The sequence below is a fragment of the Sceloporus occidentalis genome, unplaced genomic scaffold (assembly GCF_023333645.1).
Source record: "Sceloporus occidentalis isolate IW3139 unplaced genomic scaffold, rSceOcc1.0.p SCAF_1, whole genome shotgun sequence".
In the NCBI taxonomy this organism is placed as follows: Eukaryota; Metazoa; Chordata; class Lepidosauria; order Squamata; family Phrynosomatidae; genus Sceloporus; species Sceloporus occidentalis.
Window position 1 is genome coordinate 1812976 of NW_028316981.1, and position 20531 is coordinate 1833506.

The following is a 20531-nucleotide window of genomic DNA, read 5'->3' on the forward strand; positions in this document are numbered from 1 at the left end:
ATTGGCACCTCGCAGCATCATAACTGCGGCGTGGGAAGAAGTGCCATTTTGGGGCTTCTTTTTTGCTTCGCGCGGGAGCCGCGCGGTTTGGCTGCTGCAGCTCCCTCGCAGAGCAACCAGCAGCGCCGGCAGACCACCGCTTTTAGGCAGTCTGTAACGCGCCCCAGTTTTGCCTGGAGAGTCTACAATTTTCCGAGTTTTGCTGTGCAGGTCGGGTTAACCTATTTGTGTGATTTGCAGAGACCACAAAGAATACACACACACACACACACAATAGCTAGTAATGGACTGATTCTGTGATTCTAAAATATGAGGCAAGATACAATATTAAGCTGTGTATTTTATTTAGAAATGTTATACAAAAACAATATAATTGCAGCACATATATTCTCTAGCTGTAAACGGTTAGTGAATGATAGTGACTCAACTGAAAATGTTTTAAAAAGGGATTAACGTTTCCCTTGTACAGTATTGTTCTCAAGTGTCCAACATAGTCTAATGCTTTGGGGTCCAAACTCTTTCAAAATGGCCTGTTTTGGCTCTTTGCATTCTGTTTTGGCTTTTGCCCAGTTCCCTACACCAGACTGCTGTTGCTCTGACTGCAGGTTGATGCAGCCAAAAATAAGAGCAGATCCTCCTCCCTCCCTCTCTCATGACAGTCATGATGGTTTAGCAAAAAGAGAGAGAATCAACAGGGAAGGAGAGGAACAAGAGACTGAGAGCATCCTCACGCTCAACTGTGGCTGCTCACTGACCCCAATCCCCTTCCAACCTGGAACCGCCTCTCCTTGTGCCCCTAAACGCTCTGCACCAGACTGGCTATTTGCCCAAGCTTAAAGGCCGATGCACAGATTATACACGATATATACCTGTGCAGGCTTCCCCCGGAACAAAACATTAATAATGGTGTTCCCAACATTAAAATACCAGAAGAACACCTCATCAGGTAATCGTCTAGGAAGCCCATAAGTGTCCCGTGTCTACCTACCCCAACAGAGGATGAAAGCTAAAATGCAAGAAATTTAAAATTACACGCTTTGAAGCAGAAATAAAATCAAATGGGATTTTAACAGGCTTTTTCTGGAAATAATCAAGATGTACGAAGGCTATCCTCCAACCAAAACTTTTCCATAATGCTGGTATTTCTATGGTTTCTCTTTAATGTGAACTTCTTCATGCCTGAATAGGTGTGAAGTTTCAGGAAAACATTTCCCACTGTCCTGTGGTCTGTATAGTTTCGCTCCTGTATGGACTCCTTCATACTCAAAAGGTGTGAATTTTGAGGAAAACATGTCAGATACAACAACTGAATTATTTCTCTCCTCTGTAGATTCTCTGATGCTTCAAAGGATGCAAAGTTTGAGCAAACTATCTCCCCCACTGCTGGCATGTGTATGGTTTCTCTCCTGTGCGTACTCTCTGATGCTTCACAAGGGCTGACTCAGGGGTGTAGCTGGGGGGGGGGGGTTAAGAGGGGTCCGGAAACCCCTTCTTGCTCGTCCTCCTCCTCCTCCCATCAAAAGAGCAGAGGAAACTCAGAGCGGAGACCAGGGAAAGAGGGGGAATGGCAAGATTAAAGAAGTCAGTTGCCCAGAGCCAGGGGAAGGGAGGGAGGGAAGAAGGCCCAGAGAGAGAGGGAAGGCCTCCTTCCTTCCCTGTGACTTCTTCTTTCCCCTCTTTCACTCAATCAGGCTGCATCCACACTGGACAAATAACCCAGTTTGGCAGCGCTTTAACTGCCTCTCTGGCTCAAAGGCTATGGAATTCTGGGAGTTGGAGTTTGTTGTTTGTTTGCTCCGCTCTGCTCTGGGCCAACAACAAACTCCAACTCCCAGAATTCCATAGCAAAGAGCCAGACAACAGAGTTAAAGCGCTACCAAACCGGGTTATTTCTCCAGTGTGGATGCAGCCTCAGTCTCCTGAGTCCTTCCACTCCTCCTTCTCCTTCTTTTGCCAGAAAAAAACTAGTCTCCGTGTGGAAGGAGAGCAAGAGGAGGAGAAAGGAGAAGAGAAGGAAGACACGAAGGAAGGAAAAAAGGGAAGAACAAGGAAGAACGATAAGAAAGAAGGGAGGGGGGAAGGAAGGAAGAACTAAAGGAAGAGAAGGAAAGGAAGGAAGAGGAAGGAAGGAAGGAAGGAAGGAAAGGAAGGCTCTAAAAGGAAGTATAAAAGAAAGAAAAGGTAACTTCTGACTTTCCTTTCAGCAGTTATATCTATATACAACATAGTAAAATGTACATAACAACAACAATAGTAATCTCTTATCAGCTACAGGTTGAGTCTCCCTCATCCAAAATGCTGAGGTCTAGATGTATTTGGAGGTTTTTTTTTTTAAGAGTTTGGTATATTTATATATGTATAATGAGGTATTTTGGAGACGGGACCCAGTTCCAGTCATCTTTGTTTCTTATGCATCTCACAGATGTAGGCTGAAGGTAATTTAATACACAATATTTTTAAAATAATGTTGTGCTTCTGTACAAAACCCTGAGACCACTATTCCTTGTATAATTCAATAATTCAGTCATTGATCTAAACCTTCAGGATTCCCAAGTTCCCTTGAGTTGGAGTCAGACTAGATGCTCTCACGGTCACTTTTGGGGTTTGGAATAATTCAGGTTTCAGAAGTCCAGAGAAAGGAGACCCAGACTCAACTCTGTACATTTCTTCTGATAATGGACTCAGATTTTCAAAAACAGTCATTTCTGGATTTTTGCAACAACAAAAAAGAGGAGGGTCTGTGATTCAAAAAAGCAAGAAGCTTCCTTCCAGCCTTGTTTTTTCTCTTTTTTAAAAGAAAAATAAAATGAAATACAGGTAGCTGGCCCCTTTTCAGCATGTCAGTGGGGGTGCTTTGATGGAGAGTTCCTGCATGGCAGAATCGGGTTGGACTGGATCAGGGCTAGGGTTGCCATAAGTCAGGACCTCCAAACCAGGACAAATGTAGGGCACATTTTTTTTATTTTATTTATATGTTTTTATATGAACTACTTTTTTTGTAATGGTATATGCTATACAAAATAAACTTATCTATCCAAAAAACACTTAACATGTGGATGGGCCCTCGGTTTCAGGTTTCTTGCACCAACTGTACTTCTCAGAAGTGTGTACTTTTGCAAGATACTTTGATTTTTCTTCGCTGCTCATTAGTTTGTAAAAATCAGAGCAACTTTCATTGGCCATGTTGTACTGTATGTCCAGAATGGCCCGAATAGATGGCAAAGCTAATCTATTCCTCTCACCAGTCCACTGGGCATTCATCAGTGAGAAAACTTTCTCTACATTGGCATTATGCCCTGGAAGAGAGAAGTAAAACTGCACTACCTTCAGAAGCTCAGAATATTGTTCTTCTGAAACACAGCTTTTAAAAAATAAAACCCACTTCTTGTGTGCCATAGTATCCAAGTCAGAATCTGTTTGAGTCTCGGACAGAAAAGCCTTCAGTTTTGTCAGCTGATCAAACAGCCTTCCTTCATCAATCTTACAATAACTATTTTTCTCTAGCCACAAAAAAGTACATTCTGCCTCTTCCCATGAAACTGATGACTTCAGAAGTAGCCAATCAAAATGTTTGAGTTCAGAGAGAGACTCACTCCATTTTGACAGATATTTCACACTTTCTTCATAAAATGACATAAATTCTTTTTTAATTCTTACAGATCTTGTTTCAGGTAGATCACTTAACAGAGTATTTACCTTTGATGACAGGAAAGCTTGACTATGCCTTTCATTCAAAGTTGTAATTACTTCCTCTAAAACCAATCTGACTTCATTCACTGAAATGTCTTTTTTCTCAATTTTGCACATTGCCATTTGAAAGAGACTCATTTGTGAATGTACAAACCAAAAGTAGACCTCCCCAGCTTCATCAGAGAAAAAAGATGTAATATGAACTGGGCATGTATCGACAGACAAAAAATAGGTCTTCAGTGGTTCAAACATCTGCAAGAACCTCTCAATTGCTGGAAAGAGACTTAACCACCTAGTTTTTACACTATTCAAGAGATCATGGTATGTTGCATTCACAAACTCACCATATTCCATAAGTGATGCAACCCTAACAGTGAATATCGAAAAATGATTATACACCCTCTCTATAGTAGCGTGAATATCAACTGAGAGATAGCGAACCCCGACTTGTATGGAGTTGTGCAAAATATGGGCAGGACACTCAACAACTGTTCTGCCCAGCTTAGATTGCAGTTTGGTAAACACATTGTTTGTCCCTTTCCTTGACAAACCTCCAAAATTGGTATTTGTATTGTCTCCCCCAAATGAGCTAATTTTCCCATCAATTCCTTGACGTACAACAACACTGTGAAGGTATTCTGAAACAGTGTCAGATGTTTCATTCTGCAATTCCACTAATTCTAAAAGCTTTGACTGAACACCCTCTTCTTTGTCAAAGTACTGAACAAGCACTGGGAATATTTTATGGTAATTATGGTTGCTAGCATCTGTACTAACACCAATAAAACCACATTTGTCAAGGCTTTTCTTTAACTCAGCCTGAATTAAAGGTGAAATGACATTGTTTACCACCGCCTCAGTTTTTGTCTTTGAACTTGAAAAGGTTTTAGCTATTTCAGAGTCCCCAAAAATTTCAGACATCAACTTGCTCGTGCATGATGTTGAATTGTATGATTGGTGATGCTTAACAGTGTGGAAGGCAAATGTTACCTCTGCTAAAGCAACCTTTTTTGCTTCAGGTTTGCCTGGTGCAAAAAATGATGTTAACTGCTTGGAGGCTGAAGCACATTTAGCAGCATTCATATGCTTCGTGGTTGCAAGGTGAGAGGTGATGTCATTTCTCCCACCATGCGATATGGAAATATAAGCACTGTGAAAATGGAAAAAGATGATGTTACATAAGTAACATTTAGGGATGGAGTAATGTGTTTAATAATTTTCATTTCCACCTAGTTTACAATATGAACTTACTTGCACAGAATACATGTTGCTTCGAATTCCGTGCGACCCCGCTTTATGGATGGGAACTCTCTTGTATATTGCTCCTTAAACTTCGTCCTCCTTTTGGGATTGGTAGCCGTGCCTTCAAATTTGATGATTCTAACAAAAACCACAAGGGCATATTTCAGTTGTCTGTTCATAGCTCGGATTGTTGGGATTATGTAACACAGAACCATGATGGCTAGTGGTACAAAACAAGAATGCCCAGAGGTGGTGACATTAATGTTGATTAAGGTGTGGCAGGACCTCAAATCCCCCCCCCCCCCCCAGACAGGCCTGATAATATCAGCACCACCACCACCGCTACAGCGTGAGAGAGCCACTGAGGCTGAGAGAGTGCGCCTTTCCAATCCAAAGTGTCTTTCTATGCTTTTCAGACAACTGTTAGCCTGAAAAGCCTAAAAAATACACTTTGGACTGGAAAGTCACACGCTGTTGGACTCAGAGCACAGTATCTCTGAGGCTGAGAGAGTGTGCCTTTCCAACCCAAAGTGTATTTCTATGCTTTTCAGGCTTCTGTTAGCCTGGAAAGCCTAAAAAATACACTTTGGACTGGAAAGTCACACTCTGTTGGACTCAGAGCACAGTATCTCTGAGGCTGAGAGAGTGCGCCTTTCCACCCCAAAGTGTATTTCTATGCCTTTCAGGCTTCTGTTAGCCTGAAAAGCATAAAAAATACACTTTGGACTGGAAAGACGCACTCTGTTGGACTCAGAGAGAACCAGATGTGGATAGATGATGAGATGACAGGGCTAGCTAAAATCAGAGTTCGGTCTGACATGAAGCCAGGCTGTATTCTGAATGTAGCACCCTGGTGTATGCTAAGACTGAGGCTTCTATAAACAATTTGTAACCCTGGGCTATGAACTTGCTATGAACTTGATGTGATGGCTTAACTTCAGCCAAGACAAAGGGTATGAAGACCTGGGCTTTTGTTAAATCAAGGTAAATAATAGTGAGCCAATGCACCTGCATCTGAACACAATGAAGGAAGGCACACAGATGAATAGATGGCCAATGACTTAGGCCTGTTACAGACAGGCCAAAATAAAGCTGCTTCGAGTCACTTTGGAGGTATGGTATTTCAATGATGCATGAGTCCTAAGAGTCCAAAAGCCACACCAAAGCTGCACTCCAGTCCTTAGGACCAGAGCGTGGCTTTGGTGCGGCGTTTGGACTCTTAGGATGCATGCATCATTGAAATACCATACCTCCAAAGTGACTCGAAGCAGCTTTATTTTGGCCTGTCTGTAACAGGCCTTAATCACTGAGCCATCAAATGTGAGGCCAAAGACAAAGAATCTCCTTTTGGGGGTGATGGTTCTTCTTGTCTAGCAACTCTCAAACTTCCTGTGGGGATTTTCCAGCCTTATTTCTAGGGCTCCTACCCCCTCCTTTGCAAGCTGACTACATGACATCCCTGCTTTGGAGAAATGGTGGTGCTCCTAGAGGTTGGCTTGGGGTCAAAGTGAATTCCACACACACTCCAAAATTTAATATAAATCGATATGCTCTAACAAAGTCACTCTCTCTCGGCCTCAGAGACGGTGAGCCCAACTTGCTTGTATTAATATCATCACCATCGCATTCATCATCTTTGCCAAATTGTATCCCATATCAAAATATGTGAATACAATTTGGCAAAGATGATGATGATGATGTGGAGGAGGCCCACTGTCTCTGAGGCCGAGAGAGTGCACCTTTCCAATCCAAAATGTATGCTTTTCAGACAAGTGTTAGCATGAAAAGCATAAAAAATACACTTTGGACTGGGTTACTATGAAAAGATTTCCCCAAATGTCCCCTGCAGTGTTGATTTCAAATGTCTCGAACGCACACAACAGTAACAATCAAATGCTAGGGTACACTAAGATTATTATACAATACTAAAATATTAAACTAAAACAATGAACAGTAAGTAACTAAAACACAATAGGACTTTGATGATCAAACACACACACACGCACCATCCAAACTGTAATGACTGAAAAACTGTAGTACAAAACAAACTTTGGAAAGCACATATTCATAGTAGAAAAGAAAAAGAAGATAAAGTTCCACATGCTGTGATGGTCCAAAAACGTTTATTTCTTAAAAAGCCTAGAGAGTTTTGCCCAACTCTCTATGTCTTAGAAGAAACCACTTTGATTGAGAGGGCAGGCTGCAGCTACAGACATTTATGGTAATAGCCCCTAAAGAAGGCAAACTGGTGACAATCCTAGAATCGTACAGTTGGAAGAGACCACAAGGGCCATCTAGTCCAACCCCATTCTGCCATGCAGGAAATCTCAATCAAAGCATCCCCGAAACTCATTGGGCTTCTTAAGAAATAAAAGTTTTTGGACCATCACACAACACAGCCTTGATGGTGATGATACTGATATCAGGCTGATGGTATCAATATCATCACCATTGCCACAACAAGGCAGAATTCTGTTATGAAATAATGTTTTAAATATATATATAAAATAAAAAAGGGCCCTTTCCTTTCTTTCTTTGGGAAAGAAATTGCATGGTGTTAAAGCAGGGGTGCCCAACTTGGAAGGAGGTAGGGGCCGAAATTAAGGTTGGCTAGGCTGTTCGGGCCGCCCATAGATTTAGGACAGTGAAATGTAGGACATTTAGTCAAAATGTAGGAAATTCAAGGAAAATGGAGGGTGATGGTAGGTTGCTGTGGGTCACTTGACAAATAGGAGTGAGCAGTGGCCAACTACCTGTCAAGTAATAAAAATTACAGGCTTCACTAATACTGATGTCCAGTTTAATCAGATCAACAAAGATATTCAAGTAATTTAATACAGGGTTCAAAATGTTTTCTTATTAGCTACATTCCATAATATATGATCAATCCAGTCAGCCTTCCACATTTGCAGGCTTGATATCCAAGGTAATAGGATCCAGAAATATGCAAATAATTATTCTTTCACTATTTTCCAAGGGGTATAGGCCTGTAACTCTTCTGCCATCATCATTTTTTTCCCCTGTAAATTTTTGGTATGACAACCAGTGTCATGTATGGTTTGAGCACTGAACCATGACTCTGGAGATCAGGGTTTGAATGCAAACTCGGCTACGAAATTCAGAGGGTGACCTTGGCCATGTCACACTGTCTCAGCCTCACAGAAAGATGGCAAAGAGAAATCTTGCCAAGAAAAACCCAATTTTTCAATCCCCATTTCTGTGAGGCTGAGAGAGTGTGACATGAGTCCTGAACAACTGGAAAGCATGCAACAACACAGACACACCACAGCCATCAAGTTATACAAACACACCTCAGCCATCATCTGCACACACAGATTTCTCCCCAATACACCTCTTGCAGGGTGACCAGTCCCCTGGGGGGCCACAACCAGGCCTGCCCATCTGCTGGGCAACCCTGCTCTAGTCTAGACTCACACAGCTACGTCTTTGAATAATCATCATCATCATCATCATCATCATCATCAAAACTCTAGGATTCTAGGATTAATTAATTAATGTAAGGAATCGATCTAAGTGGGTCACCAATGAAAGGTCTGCTGCAAAGGTCTGGGCCTCTTTGCCTTCCTGCCTTGTAAGCAAAGTCCATTAGCAGACCTCTGGGTTATACTTTGCAAGGAGTTTTTATTTTCCTTATTTTCGCCTTTTTAAAGGGGTTTCCTCCAAATTCTGCCAGAGGATGAATCAGGGCTGTGGAGTCCTATAGCCCTGCTCCAGGCAATGCTAGACTGCAGGCCCCATCATCCAGCAGCACCACAGACTGCTGGGAACTGCAGCCTAATAAGGCTGCACACTGCAGAAATAATCCAGTTCAACACCACTTTAATGTTATGGAAAATCCTGGGATTTGTAGTATGTTGTGGCACCAGAGCTCTCTGACAAAGAAGGCTCAATGTCTCACAAAACTACAATACCCAGATATTGTTTATTATTATTATTATTATTATTATTATTATTATTATTTTCTTATATCCTGCCTTTCTCCCAATATATGGACTCAAGGTGGCAATTTTCCATAGCATTAATCTAAAGTATGTCTTTCTACAATATAGATGGACACCCCATTACATAATTTGTTGGGGATGCTTTGATTGAGAGTTCCTGCATGGCAGAAAGGGGTTGGACTGGATGGCCCTTGGGGTCTCTTCCAACTCTATGATTCCATGATTCTATAGCACTCTGATCTTACTGTGATTTTAATTGCTTTTAAAATTTATAAGGTTTTAAAGTAATAAAGTCTTATAATGCAAGTCATGCACTGATGGACTACTGCACTATAATTTTTTATTGATTAATTTTATATCCTGCCTTTCTCCCAAAATAGGATTCTCTTAAAGGGGTTTTTTTTTTTTTTTTTTTAAAGGAACGTATAATGTCTTGGAATTAAAAATTATAGATAGCTAGATAGATAGATAGTCTTGGAATTAAAAATTGTGTGTGTGTGTGTCTTGGAATTAAAATTCCCTCTTGGAAGTGTGAATGAAATGTTGTGTGGATGTAGCCTGGGTTCTTAGCTCAGCTCAGAAGTTGGAATGCAGTTCTGTGCAGAGCTGGGGAGTTCCCAGAATCCCCCAGCCAGCTCGGGCAGGGGGATTCTGGGAGTTATAGTCCCCCAAGCTTTGGTTTAGCATTTGGAGATGGGGAGTGGGTGGGTGGGTGGGTGGGAGTGAGAGAGACTCTTTTCTCTCCTCTCTCTCGGGTCCTACTTTGGGAGAGAGGCAGGATATCAATCAATCAATCAATCTGTGGGCTACATCCAAAACCTGGATGGGAAAAGCAAACTGTGACTGGGAGGAAATCCACTTCCAGATTGGAAAAACCTATCTATATCTGTATCTATGTATAAATGTTAAACAGTTTATGGTGTGCTAGCAACCACAGGGGCTTCCAGGAAATCCTTCTCCTCTTTTTATAAAATAATAATAATAATAATAATAACAATAATAATAACAACAACAACAACAACAATAATAATTTTGGAATTGGGGAGAATGGATGGGAGGACCACAAAACAATGACCCAGGGCCACAAATGGCCCATAGCTGCCCTATTTAATCCTCTTACTCCATAGCGGTTTGGTCACTGGACTACTATGACCCTGGAGTCCAGGGTTCAATTCCCAGCTGAACCATACAACGCCACTGGTGATCTTTTGTAAGCCACAAATGAATCTGTGAAAGTAGACTGAAGTCTAGGAAAGCTCATGCTCCAATTTCTTTCTTTCGGTGAGTCTCAAACGTGCTACAATATCTCTCCACTTATTATTATTATTATTGGATCTAAATGCATCTGAAGAAAACACTAGGAAAACTGACATCCAGGAAAACTCATGCTGTCGGCCTGTTACAGACAGCCAAAATAAAGCTGCTTCGAGTCACAGTGGAGGTATGGTGTTTCAATGATGCATTAGTCCTAAGAGTCCAGAAGTTGCACCAAAGCCACACTCCAGCCCTAAGGACTGGAGCATGGCTTTGGTGCGGCTTCTGGACTCTTAGGACTAATGCATCATTGAAACACCATACCTCCACCGTGACTCGAAGCAGCTTTATTTTGGCTGTCTGTAACAGGCCAATGTGTTTCTTTCAGTTAGTCTCAAAGGGGCTACAAGATCTCTCTACATATTGTTGTTGTTGTTGCATCTGAAGAAGCAGACGGTCTCCAAAAGCTCATGCTGTCAATTTCTTTCTTTCAGTTAGTCCCAAATGTGCTACAAGATCTCTCTACATGTTGTTGTTGTTGTTATTATTATTATTATTATCACTGCATCTAAATGCATCTGAGAAAGTAGATTGAAGTCTAGGAGTCCTCCTTCTCTTTCCTCCTAAATGAACCTGAGGAACGCAGCCCCCCTTCTTCCCCTCCTCTTTGTGTGTGTGGGAGGCTCTTAGGCTCTCACAATGGTGGCACTTACTCTGGACCCCCCCCCCCTTCCCAAAATCCTGGCTACGTTCCTGGCTGACTGCTGAGAAAAACTATACCCACACTGCTGGCACGTGTATGATTTCTTTCCTGTGTGCACTACCTGGTGCCTCACAAGATGTGACTTGTAAGCAAAACCTTTCCCACACTGTTGACATGTGTATGGTTTCTCTTCTGTGTGCACTCTCTGGTGGGACACAAGGGTTGACTGGTGAGAAAAACTATTCCCACACTGACATGTGTATGGTTTCTCTCCTGTGTGCACTCTCTGATGCTTCACAAGATCTGACTTGTAAGCAAAACCTTTCCCACACCACTGGCATGTGTATGGTTTCTCTCCTGTGTGCACTCTCAGATGAGACACAAGAGCTGACTTGTAAGCAAAACCTTTCCCACACCACTGGCATGTGTATGGTTTCTCTGCTGTGTGTACTCGCTGATGCTTCACAAGTTCTGACTTGTCAGCAAACCTTTTCCCACACTGCTGACATTTGTGTGGTTTTTCTCCTGTGTGGACTCTCTGGTGCCTCACAAAGTCTAACTTATAAGCAAGACCTTTCCCACACTGCTGGCATGAGTATGGTTTCTCTCTTGTGATCACCCTCTGATGCTTCACAAAAGCTGACTTGTGAGCAATACATTCCCCACACTGCTGGAATGTGTATGGTTTCTCTCCTGTGTTGACTCTCTTATATCTCACCATATGGGATGTCTGAACAAAGCATTTCCCACACTTCCAGCATTTGTGTTGTTTCTTTACTGTGTGGGCGTCTTGGTGGTTCACACGGTACAATTTAGAACCAAAACTTTTCACAGAAATTTCATACCTCAAGTCTTTCTTTACAGCGTGGGGTCTCTTCCAAGGCACACATGGCATATTTTGAGAAGACACAAGTGCCGTATTTTGAGGAGAAGACTTCTCAGATACATTGTGTTTGTAGAGCTTCTTTCTGATATAACCTTCCTCTTCTGAATGTTGAGCTTGCTTAGTAAGTTCCAGTTTTTGCCTAGAACAATTCCCATACTTAGTACATACATATGTTTTCCTCCAGTTTTCTGTTGTGAAGAAGAAAAGCAGAAAATAATGTGTGAAATAGCATTTCAGTGTATGGGAAACGGATTAAAGCCTAATAATCATAAAAACAAATGAATCATCAGAACAAAAGAAGAGGTGATATGCTCCCTCTTACGCCGTAGGTCCAGACTATCGGATAGCCTGTATTTCACCAAAAGAGCCTGCCTTAATCTTCAGGGTTGGGGTTTCTCCATCCCACCATCCCCTGGTAGACATTGAACATAGTGTCATGCTGGAGGACCTCTAGATGCCTAGAGAGGCCACCTCTGGAGGTCTTCCAGCATGAGTCTATGGACAACCTTTGCCAGAAATATCAGAGATCATACTATATAAATCAAATACATAGATACATATTTTGTCATACTACTTTATTAGGTTCCAAACAATTTCTTCATGATATTTTGAGAAGTTTAGGATCTTTACAAGCTGAGTCCTTTATATCATGCTACTGATTTTAATTTTGTTTCACTCTCTATACCAGTTTTATTTGACCTGCAACAAAAATATAACAGTATCTGTCATGACAGACCAAGGGAACTGCTCAATATGTCTCAGGAGAAGGCCTTGGGGACAGGCACCTGGCTCCCTGGACTGCTCCTTTCCTCTCTTCTTTGAGGCCTTCAAAGAGACATCTGCTCTCAGAAACATGGAGCAAGGCTACTGAGAATGGAGGATTTTCCAGAAAGGTCTGAGGGAGGGGAGCTTCCTTTCTGAGCAGGGATTGAATCCAAGTCCAGTGGGGCTTAGTGCTCAGTAAAGATGGATCCTGTTGAATGCACAGGAGTGGAAAACAGGTATTCTTTGGGCAACACACAGTTGCCTGGCCTGGTTTTGCGGCCAAGTTTTCAAAATAGCAATAAGGGACAGAGGAAATTCATGACAAACAGGGTTGACAAGTTCTCTACCTAAATACCAAATGAAATTATTGATTACAGTAAACTTAGCCAGGCATTTCTCTGTAAAAAACTGTCTACGCATAAATTACATGATGCACACATTTCTGTCTTTATGAAGGGCTCACATCACAAAACACAGAAATAAATAAAAGTCTAAATAAAAGGTAAAGCTTTGAGGCTACCAAGCAGGAGTCAAACCTTCTAATAAGGGTCACCTGTCAGCCCAATAAGGGACAAGTTTCCAAGTGTTAAATAAGGGGCTTCCCTTACAATAAGGGATAGCTGTATATGACTGTGTGAATGTCCAAATATTTGCCTTTTTTTAAAATAAGGAACTGATGTTGGAAGCCTTTTCTGCCCATAATTTCTGTTTTCCCTCCTCCCTCCACCTGATTCTTCTCCAATTTATAATGATCCATCTATACAGCAGGAATGGGTTACAGAGCGACATCAGTGCCACTGTGTGTGTGCGTGTTTGTGTGGGGTGTGGACTACACCGGGTGGCACCGCAGAAGGGTGTGTGATGATCCCCCTGGGGCCCAAGCAGCCAAATAGCAGGCCTGCCTTGGCTCTAAGACTGAGCAGATCCTTCGCTTCTCCCTGAGTCTCCTGGTCTGGAGAAAAGAAGATTAAGAGGTGATATGATAGCCCCGTTTTAATATTTGTAGGGGTGTCACATTGAGGAGGGAACAAGCTTGTTTTCTGCTGCTCCAGAGAACAGGACCAGGAACAATGGATCCAAGCTACAGGAGATTGCACCTCAACATTAGGAGGAACTTCCTGACAGTAAGGGCTGTTCGACAGTGGAACAAACTCCCCCGGAGTGTAGTGGAGTCTCCTTCCTTGGAGGTCTTTAAGCAGAGGCTGGATGGCCATGTGTCAGGGATGCTTTGATTTAGATTTCCTGCATGGCAGGGGGGTGGACTGGATGGCCCTTGTGGTCTCTTCCAACTCTACGATTCTATGATTCTATGTACCTACTCCTTGTGGAGTTGAAGATTACCTCTCGAGATCCTTGAATCATGCTGCCACCACCCAGTTAATTCGCATCGGATTTCCCTTAACATACACTGGGACTTGTTAAGGACTTCTAGTTCTCTTTCTTTGCTAATCTAGTCAAGCATAAACTGAGATAGGACATGTGTAAAGGAGTTTCGATGTAGCAGATACCTTTAAGGAAGTATTTATTGTAATTAAACCAAACAGAACAAAAAGATAGGAATCATGCAAGATCCTAAGGGCCTTGCAGGTACAATATGTGTAATTCATTCAAGCAACCAGAATAATAATAAATAAGGCCTAAACGTTCTAATCTGACACAATCTCACCTATTGATGTAATATGCCGGCCTTGATGGATTTGAAATATAGGCGCGTTACAGACCGCCTAAAAGCAGCGGTCTGCTGGCACTGCTGGTTCCTCCGCAAGGGAGCCACAGCGGCTAAACCGTGCGGCTCCCTCGTGGAGCAAAATGAAGCCCCCAAATGGTGCTTCTTTTTGTGCCCCGGATGTGATGCCATGAGACGCTAGTCGCGCACTCGCAGCGTCACATCTGGGGCGCGACGTGCGGACGCTATGCGTCCACTATGTCAAGATGGCAGCGCCCATGTGGACAGGCACCGCCATTTTGTATGGACCCAATGCGTACTAGGGTTAGGGGCGTCAGGAAGTGACGCCCCTTCCTAACCCTAGTACATCCTGGGGATGTACTATAGGCAAGTCTGTAACGCGCCATAGTTATAGGTCTTAGCTTAGCATAGACTATCTGCCTGGATTATGCCTTCTTGCTGTAGGCACAACACTACAGTTTTCCTAACCAGTAAGACTAACTCAAGGGAGAGATTCCCACATCGAATTCTCAGTGTAGAAATCGCTAACTGCTGGAGTCTCTCTCTCTCTGCCTCTCCAACTGTCACCTGGTTTCAGAGGCCTTTTCTCTTAGAAGCTTCCGGGAGAAATCTCTCGCTCCTGCTCACTGATTGGTCAAGTGAGCCTTCCGTCAGCTGTGATGTCATTACTTATTTGCATGTGCCTCCCTCCCAGCTTACTCTTATTACCTGGCAGAAGTCTTCCAATGACTAGAGGCCCAGTCATTACACAACTATATTTGGATCTTTTAATAATAAGTATAGTTAATGACCAAGCAAAAAAGGTGAGCATGGCAGAGAATCCTGGATATCGAAGCCCAAAAAGATATGGCCTCCCTTAGCAATGTAGGTAATTTAAAATGGCTGAGCCGATTTAAACGCTCTTTTCAAAGAGCAAATTATCTAAAAATACCAATGCCAAAATACCCGAGGGAGGCATTTGCCAAAGCTAGATTTGACCAGCTTGACACCATGGTAAGAGATGGAAGATTCAATGGTATTCCTTACAATGAGTGAATCTGTATCTGGGGAGACCGAGAAATTGAGGATTTAGCTCATATTTCTTTCAAGTGTAATCTGTACCAACAGGAAAGAGACCAGGATCTTGGTCCCTATATCAAAAGAACCATGTTTTGGGATACCCATGTCAGAATCTCTTACTGTATGAGTGGCCAAGATTCAAAAATATCTATTATCACAGCTTGGTTTTTATGTAAAGCTATACAGTCGAGACTTAGATATGTGGGCTCAATTGGGGTAAATTGCAGAGGAGATGAAGAATTCTGATGTGTGATGCTTCATATATTCAATTTATGTATTATCATCTTAATGCTGTAATACATTCATTTATCCTTTTTTAATAATAAGTAACACCCAGAAAGGCGTGGTGACGCCAGGCTAGCTCTCCAGCCCCATGTGGGGCCTTTTCTGGCCTCCCGGAACCCACACAGAGCCTTTTCTGGCCACCCGGACCCCACATGGGGCCTTTTTGGGCAGCCAAGACCCCATGTAGGGACTTTTTGCGCTGCCCAGACCCCGTGCGGAGGCACCCTGGGTGCTGTGGCTGCTCCTTGGGGGCCTCCCAGGTTTTTCCAGCTGTGCGTGTGCGCTCCCACACATGACGGAAGTCTCACACCAGAAGTCCCATCCCCATAAGTCATGTCCCCCCCCCATGAGTTACCACATCAGGTGACACCGACCCTAAGGACACCATTGCAGCTGGAGCCTAAGGATCTTTAATAATAATTTGTATCCCTCTTTTCTCTCAGAATTGGGACCCAAAGCAGCTTACTGTCAGAAATCCCCTTCATTCATTTATTTATTCAGGGGATTCTGTCATGAGGGTTATAAGTTTAGGGGTTTGTTTGATTATGATTACATTAAGTTAGCAGTTGGTTTAATGTTAGATTTTATAATGGGTTAATAGAATGTACTAGAAAGAGACAGACTGACTGTTAAAAATATGAGCCTGCTTGTTAAGGTTGAAATGCTGGCTTGTGAAGGGTAGAATGTGGAGGGAGTTACCCAGCCAGCAGAGGCTTTGTCTTCAAAGGGCTAGAGACTGGTCTCTGTGATGGGAGGGGGAACTGAAACATAGAGTGCCTATTGCTTACAGTCCGTCCTTGCCTTATGTGGGGGATCCGTTCCGGATCCCGCCGCGTAAGGCGAATTCCGCCTATGCTCGAGCCCCATTGGAAACAACGGGGCTCGTGCACGGTGGCACGAGAGCGCGCGGGGCGCAACGGGCGCACACACCCATTCAATTGAATGGGATGCGCCGCTCCTTCTGCCCCGCGGCTTGAGCGCGTATGGCACGCCTGCGTATGGCGCGCGTGAGCTGTATGATGTTATGTTAATATGTTTATTATATTTTAATATGCTGCTATACTATGTTGGGTGGGAGGATGATGGGGTTTCCAGTTGCGCTTAACTATATATATGTTGTTAAGGTTTTATATAAATTAGTCTTGTTGTGGCTTATGGTTTATACCTCAAGGTCACAGGTGCAGTGGGGAGAGAACGCTGTGTGAGAACTTAATTGTTTGGAGAGTTTGCCAAGATCCCGGACTGGAGGACATGACATCACCAGGGAGGAGATTCATCACTGCGCGGGAAAGAGTTATCCAGTTAATTTACTTTATTGCTTGATGGGGTGGGTTTGCTTTATGGGGTTATATAAACCATATGTTAATACACACTTTCATTCCTGACAAAAAAGTCACCTCTGTTATATGTATCTCTTTTTTCAATAAAGCTGTTACTTTTTCAAAGCACAGTCTCTTGTTGTAAGAATTGGGACTACAATTGGGAGCCTGACACTTACAGTCTAAAAATAGAGTACAATTAAAAACCTACAAAACTGCCAATTAAAATGGAATTTAACTATTGCAACATTAAAATAGATCATTGTTTAAAATAGAATATAATTAAAACGATATAAGCATTTAAAACCATACACATTAAACAATATAACATTCCCAGGATGTTCTTTAAAAACTGAGGCCAAACACATGAGCCATTCAAACAGCACATGTTGAATGTGACCCAAAGCCACTTCATTTGGCCTCTCTATTCAGGCCGTCCGTTCCATAGCCAGGTCTGAAACCAAATTGAAATGGATCTAGATAATCTGTGTCATCCAGAAATCCCTGGAGTTGCAAAGCCGCCACACGTTCTAATACCTTGCCCAAAAATTGGAGGTTGGACACTGGCTGAGAATTATCCATTATAGTGAGATTCAAGGATGGCTTTTCAACCAAAGCCTCACAACTACCTCCTTTAAGCATGTTGGAACACTACCTTGTTGTAGGGAGGCTTGGACTACCCCCTTCACCCACTCAGCCTGTGGGTCTAACACATGTGGTGGCGCTCACCTCTCCAAGGATCCTGTCTACATCATCAGGCTACACAAACTGAACAGTATCCATTCACACTGGACAAACAACATCAAGGTTACATCCACTGGCACTGTATCAACTGCAGCATCCAAGTCAGAGTGGATCTGAGCAACTTTATCTGCAAAGGGCCATGCAAATTCTACAAAGCCAGCTTAGCCCTTCCAGGAGAAATCCACCAGCACATCTCACAACCAGCACATCTCACCACAAAAAACAGATCAAAAGAGAAACACAACTTTTTTGTCCAAAAATGCTCTATAGGGGGCATGAAGGCATTTACCTCATATTTTAAGTCCCCCTCTAGGTTTTTAAACTTTTAATAGGAACCAACCAGAAGTCTTTTTTATTGTCTTTCTCTCTCTCACTCTTTTTAAAAAGGCCTTTCCTGGGCTGAAAAGGACTCAGAGGGACCCCAAAGATGGCATAAATGTCCCTATGTCCTCTAGAGGGAATATAGATGGGGGTGAACTGACCTTGGCGGCCACAAGAATGGCTCTGGGCCACATGTGGTCAGTTAGTCAGACTTTTGATACACTTGTTTTATACAATCCCACATTGATTGAATTATATACAGCAGCTTAGGTCTTAATAAAAGACGGAGGTAGAATAAGTTTTGCATATTGGTTTCATTCCATTTATTCACTGATTATTATTATCACTGTCTTGTGGATTTTGGATGATACTGTACTTTTCTATATGGTCAACACGGCTACCCCTGAACTATGACAAATATTGCCAATTCTTCTTTTTCCTGTATCATTTTTAACATGTTTGCCTGATGAAGAAGCCAGAGGATCTCCAAAACCTTGCAACATGTATAATGTGCATTTTGGTTGGCTCAAATAGGCATCACTGATTTATGGAGTTTCGATCATACTGTACTTTGCTGTATAGCCAACACTGTTACCTCTGAATATGCATTTTCTCTACCACAGGGAATCCTAAACAGAGAACCAATGGACTAGGACTTTGCTATTTGAGGTTTCTCCTTGAACAAAGGTAAAACAGGTTTTTTTCTTTTAAATTGGGACTGCATTGGCAGGTTTTACCTTACTAACACCTGAAAGTTTTCCTGGTGCAAAAACAGGGAGGCTTCCTGACAAATTCAGTGTTCTCTTCCTATCAAAGGGGCTTGTTGACTCACAAAGGAGTTTAGGCAAACTGGATCTCAAAACTAGTAGCGTTTTGTCTTGCTAATGGAATTTAAACTTTATTTGCTGGACTGTATCTTCCAGTAGCCATCTGATCTGAAGACAGCTACTGCAATATCTTAACCAAATGCAGGGTACTAGCTAACATCATATTCATCATCATCATCATAAAAAAAATTACTCCTGTTGTAAAAGGATTCTTAAAAGCCCAGACTTCTCTCACTAAGTCCACTGGCTTGACAGAGCAGAGAAAACAACAGGACTCAAAAGGCTGAGAATCCAAATTCCTTTAATGCCGGCAATCCTCAGTGGAAATCCAGTTTCCAAATACCGAGGCAACAAAACCAAAGAAAATGGCTGTTCATATAGGTAATTTCAACAATGAGGTCCCTAACAATGTATTCTGTTGGCTGGTGTGATGAGCTGACTACAAACCAGCCAATCAGAAGCCAGAGGCCCTCAGCCAATCAGGTGCTGGCTTAGGAATTTGAAGATTGCGTTTGGCAGTTGGGTTGAGAACGTTGAGAGATGGAGTTGGGTTTTTAGAATCCTGAGGGTTGAAGCGGGAGTTGAGCTGAGGAGGCAGTTAGAGGAAGAGTCTGTTCCAGAGGGGAACTTGGTTATAGTCTAGAGAGAGGGACTTTGAACCAGTCAGAGACTCTAATTGAAAGAAGGATTAGAGTAAGCCTGAGAGGCAATACTGTGGTGTTTAAGCTTAGGAAAGTAGGCAGGAAGGACAGTGTCAGTGTCCTTAACAGCTGGTCATAGAAATACTTTGTAGCAAGTTTAACTGTGGTAATAAAGTAACCATTAAGAAGTACCACATGCCTGAACTAACAGTTGTTTAATATCATTTAGTTCAAGAAATATCTGTTCAAACCTTTTGTTAAATAAACTTCATATTTTGTTTTATCCAAAGGCTGGTCTGCCATTTATATATTTTATCCACGCTACTCTATTATATAATATTGTAAACCTGAGTGTTAATCAGGGTGCTGCCATCCTAGAAGAAGATTATATTGTGTGGTAGAGCATAAAGTGTCTTTACATAAATTGGTGGCAGCGGGGTGGGATTAGAAAAACCCAAGTGCCTGCCATATTAGGGTTAGAGATGCAAGAACATATTAGAGAGGGGGTTCATTACAGCTGGTTCAAAGTGCAAACATACAAAAACTTTCATTCAATCAGGACACAGAATTGTGAATACATTAAAAACATTTTTGACTCATTTGGAATATTCCATCACTACTAAACTGTGTGTGTTATTTCCTCCATCCAAGGATATTGTTCCTAAGTGTTTTGGCTTTCAAAGTAAGCTAGTCACCTTGATCCTTGCAAAGGTCAACTTGTTCTCTAAACATTTTACTGCAAATCCTGTTCAGCATTTTCTCTCTCGCACACACACAACCTTGGCTCCAGAAAGCTCATTTCTATATCCATAGTACAGCCATTTCTATAAATCTATAGTAGGGATTTTAATATTAAAAATTCATCTGTCTCACTGTATCAGTGGAGCTTAGAAAGCTCGCAACATGTATAATATGCAATTCAGCTGGTAAAAGAAAGGTATCTTTGTTTTGTGGATTTTGGATAATACTGTACTTTGATGTATTGTGATCTGGATATGTTTTCTATATTGCTTTAAGTTCATTGTTCAACAAAGTACAAGATACCTCCTTACACAACACTGTTGTGTAAGGTTTGTGACAGGTGTGTGACTGGGGAAAGATGTAGTGTGGGGGGTAGAGGGCATCCAAAGTGATACCTGTTCCCCT

At 42.2% G+C, this 20531-nt stretch overlaps 1 protein-coding gene across 5 annotated transcripts in view; it reads right to left on the reverse strand.

The window, feature by feature from the left end:
* Nucleotides 1-344: 344 nt before the first annotated feature.
* Nucleotides 345-20531, reverse strand: part of LOC149320342 (zinc finger protein 202-like) — a 32625-nt gene continuing 12438 nt past the window's right edge. For 4 of the 5 annotated variants that reach the window (XM_089500564.1, XM_089500581.1, XM_089500557.1 and 1 more), the window contains exons 7-9: nt 11697-11925; nt 4942-5070; nt 345-4840 (exon numbers count right to left, since the gene is read on the reverse strand). In XM_089500564.1, coding sequence (XP_089356690.1) covers nt 3046-4840; nt 4942-5070; nt 11697-11925 — 2153 coding nt within the window. In that variant the 3' untranslated portion in view covers nt 345-3045. The other variant, XM_089500589.1, reaches the window with a different exon arrangement.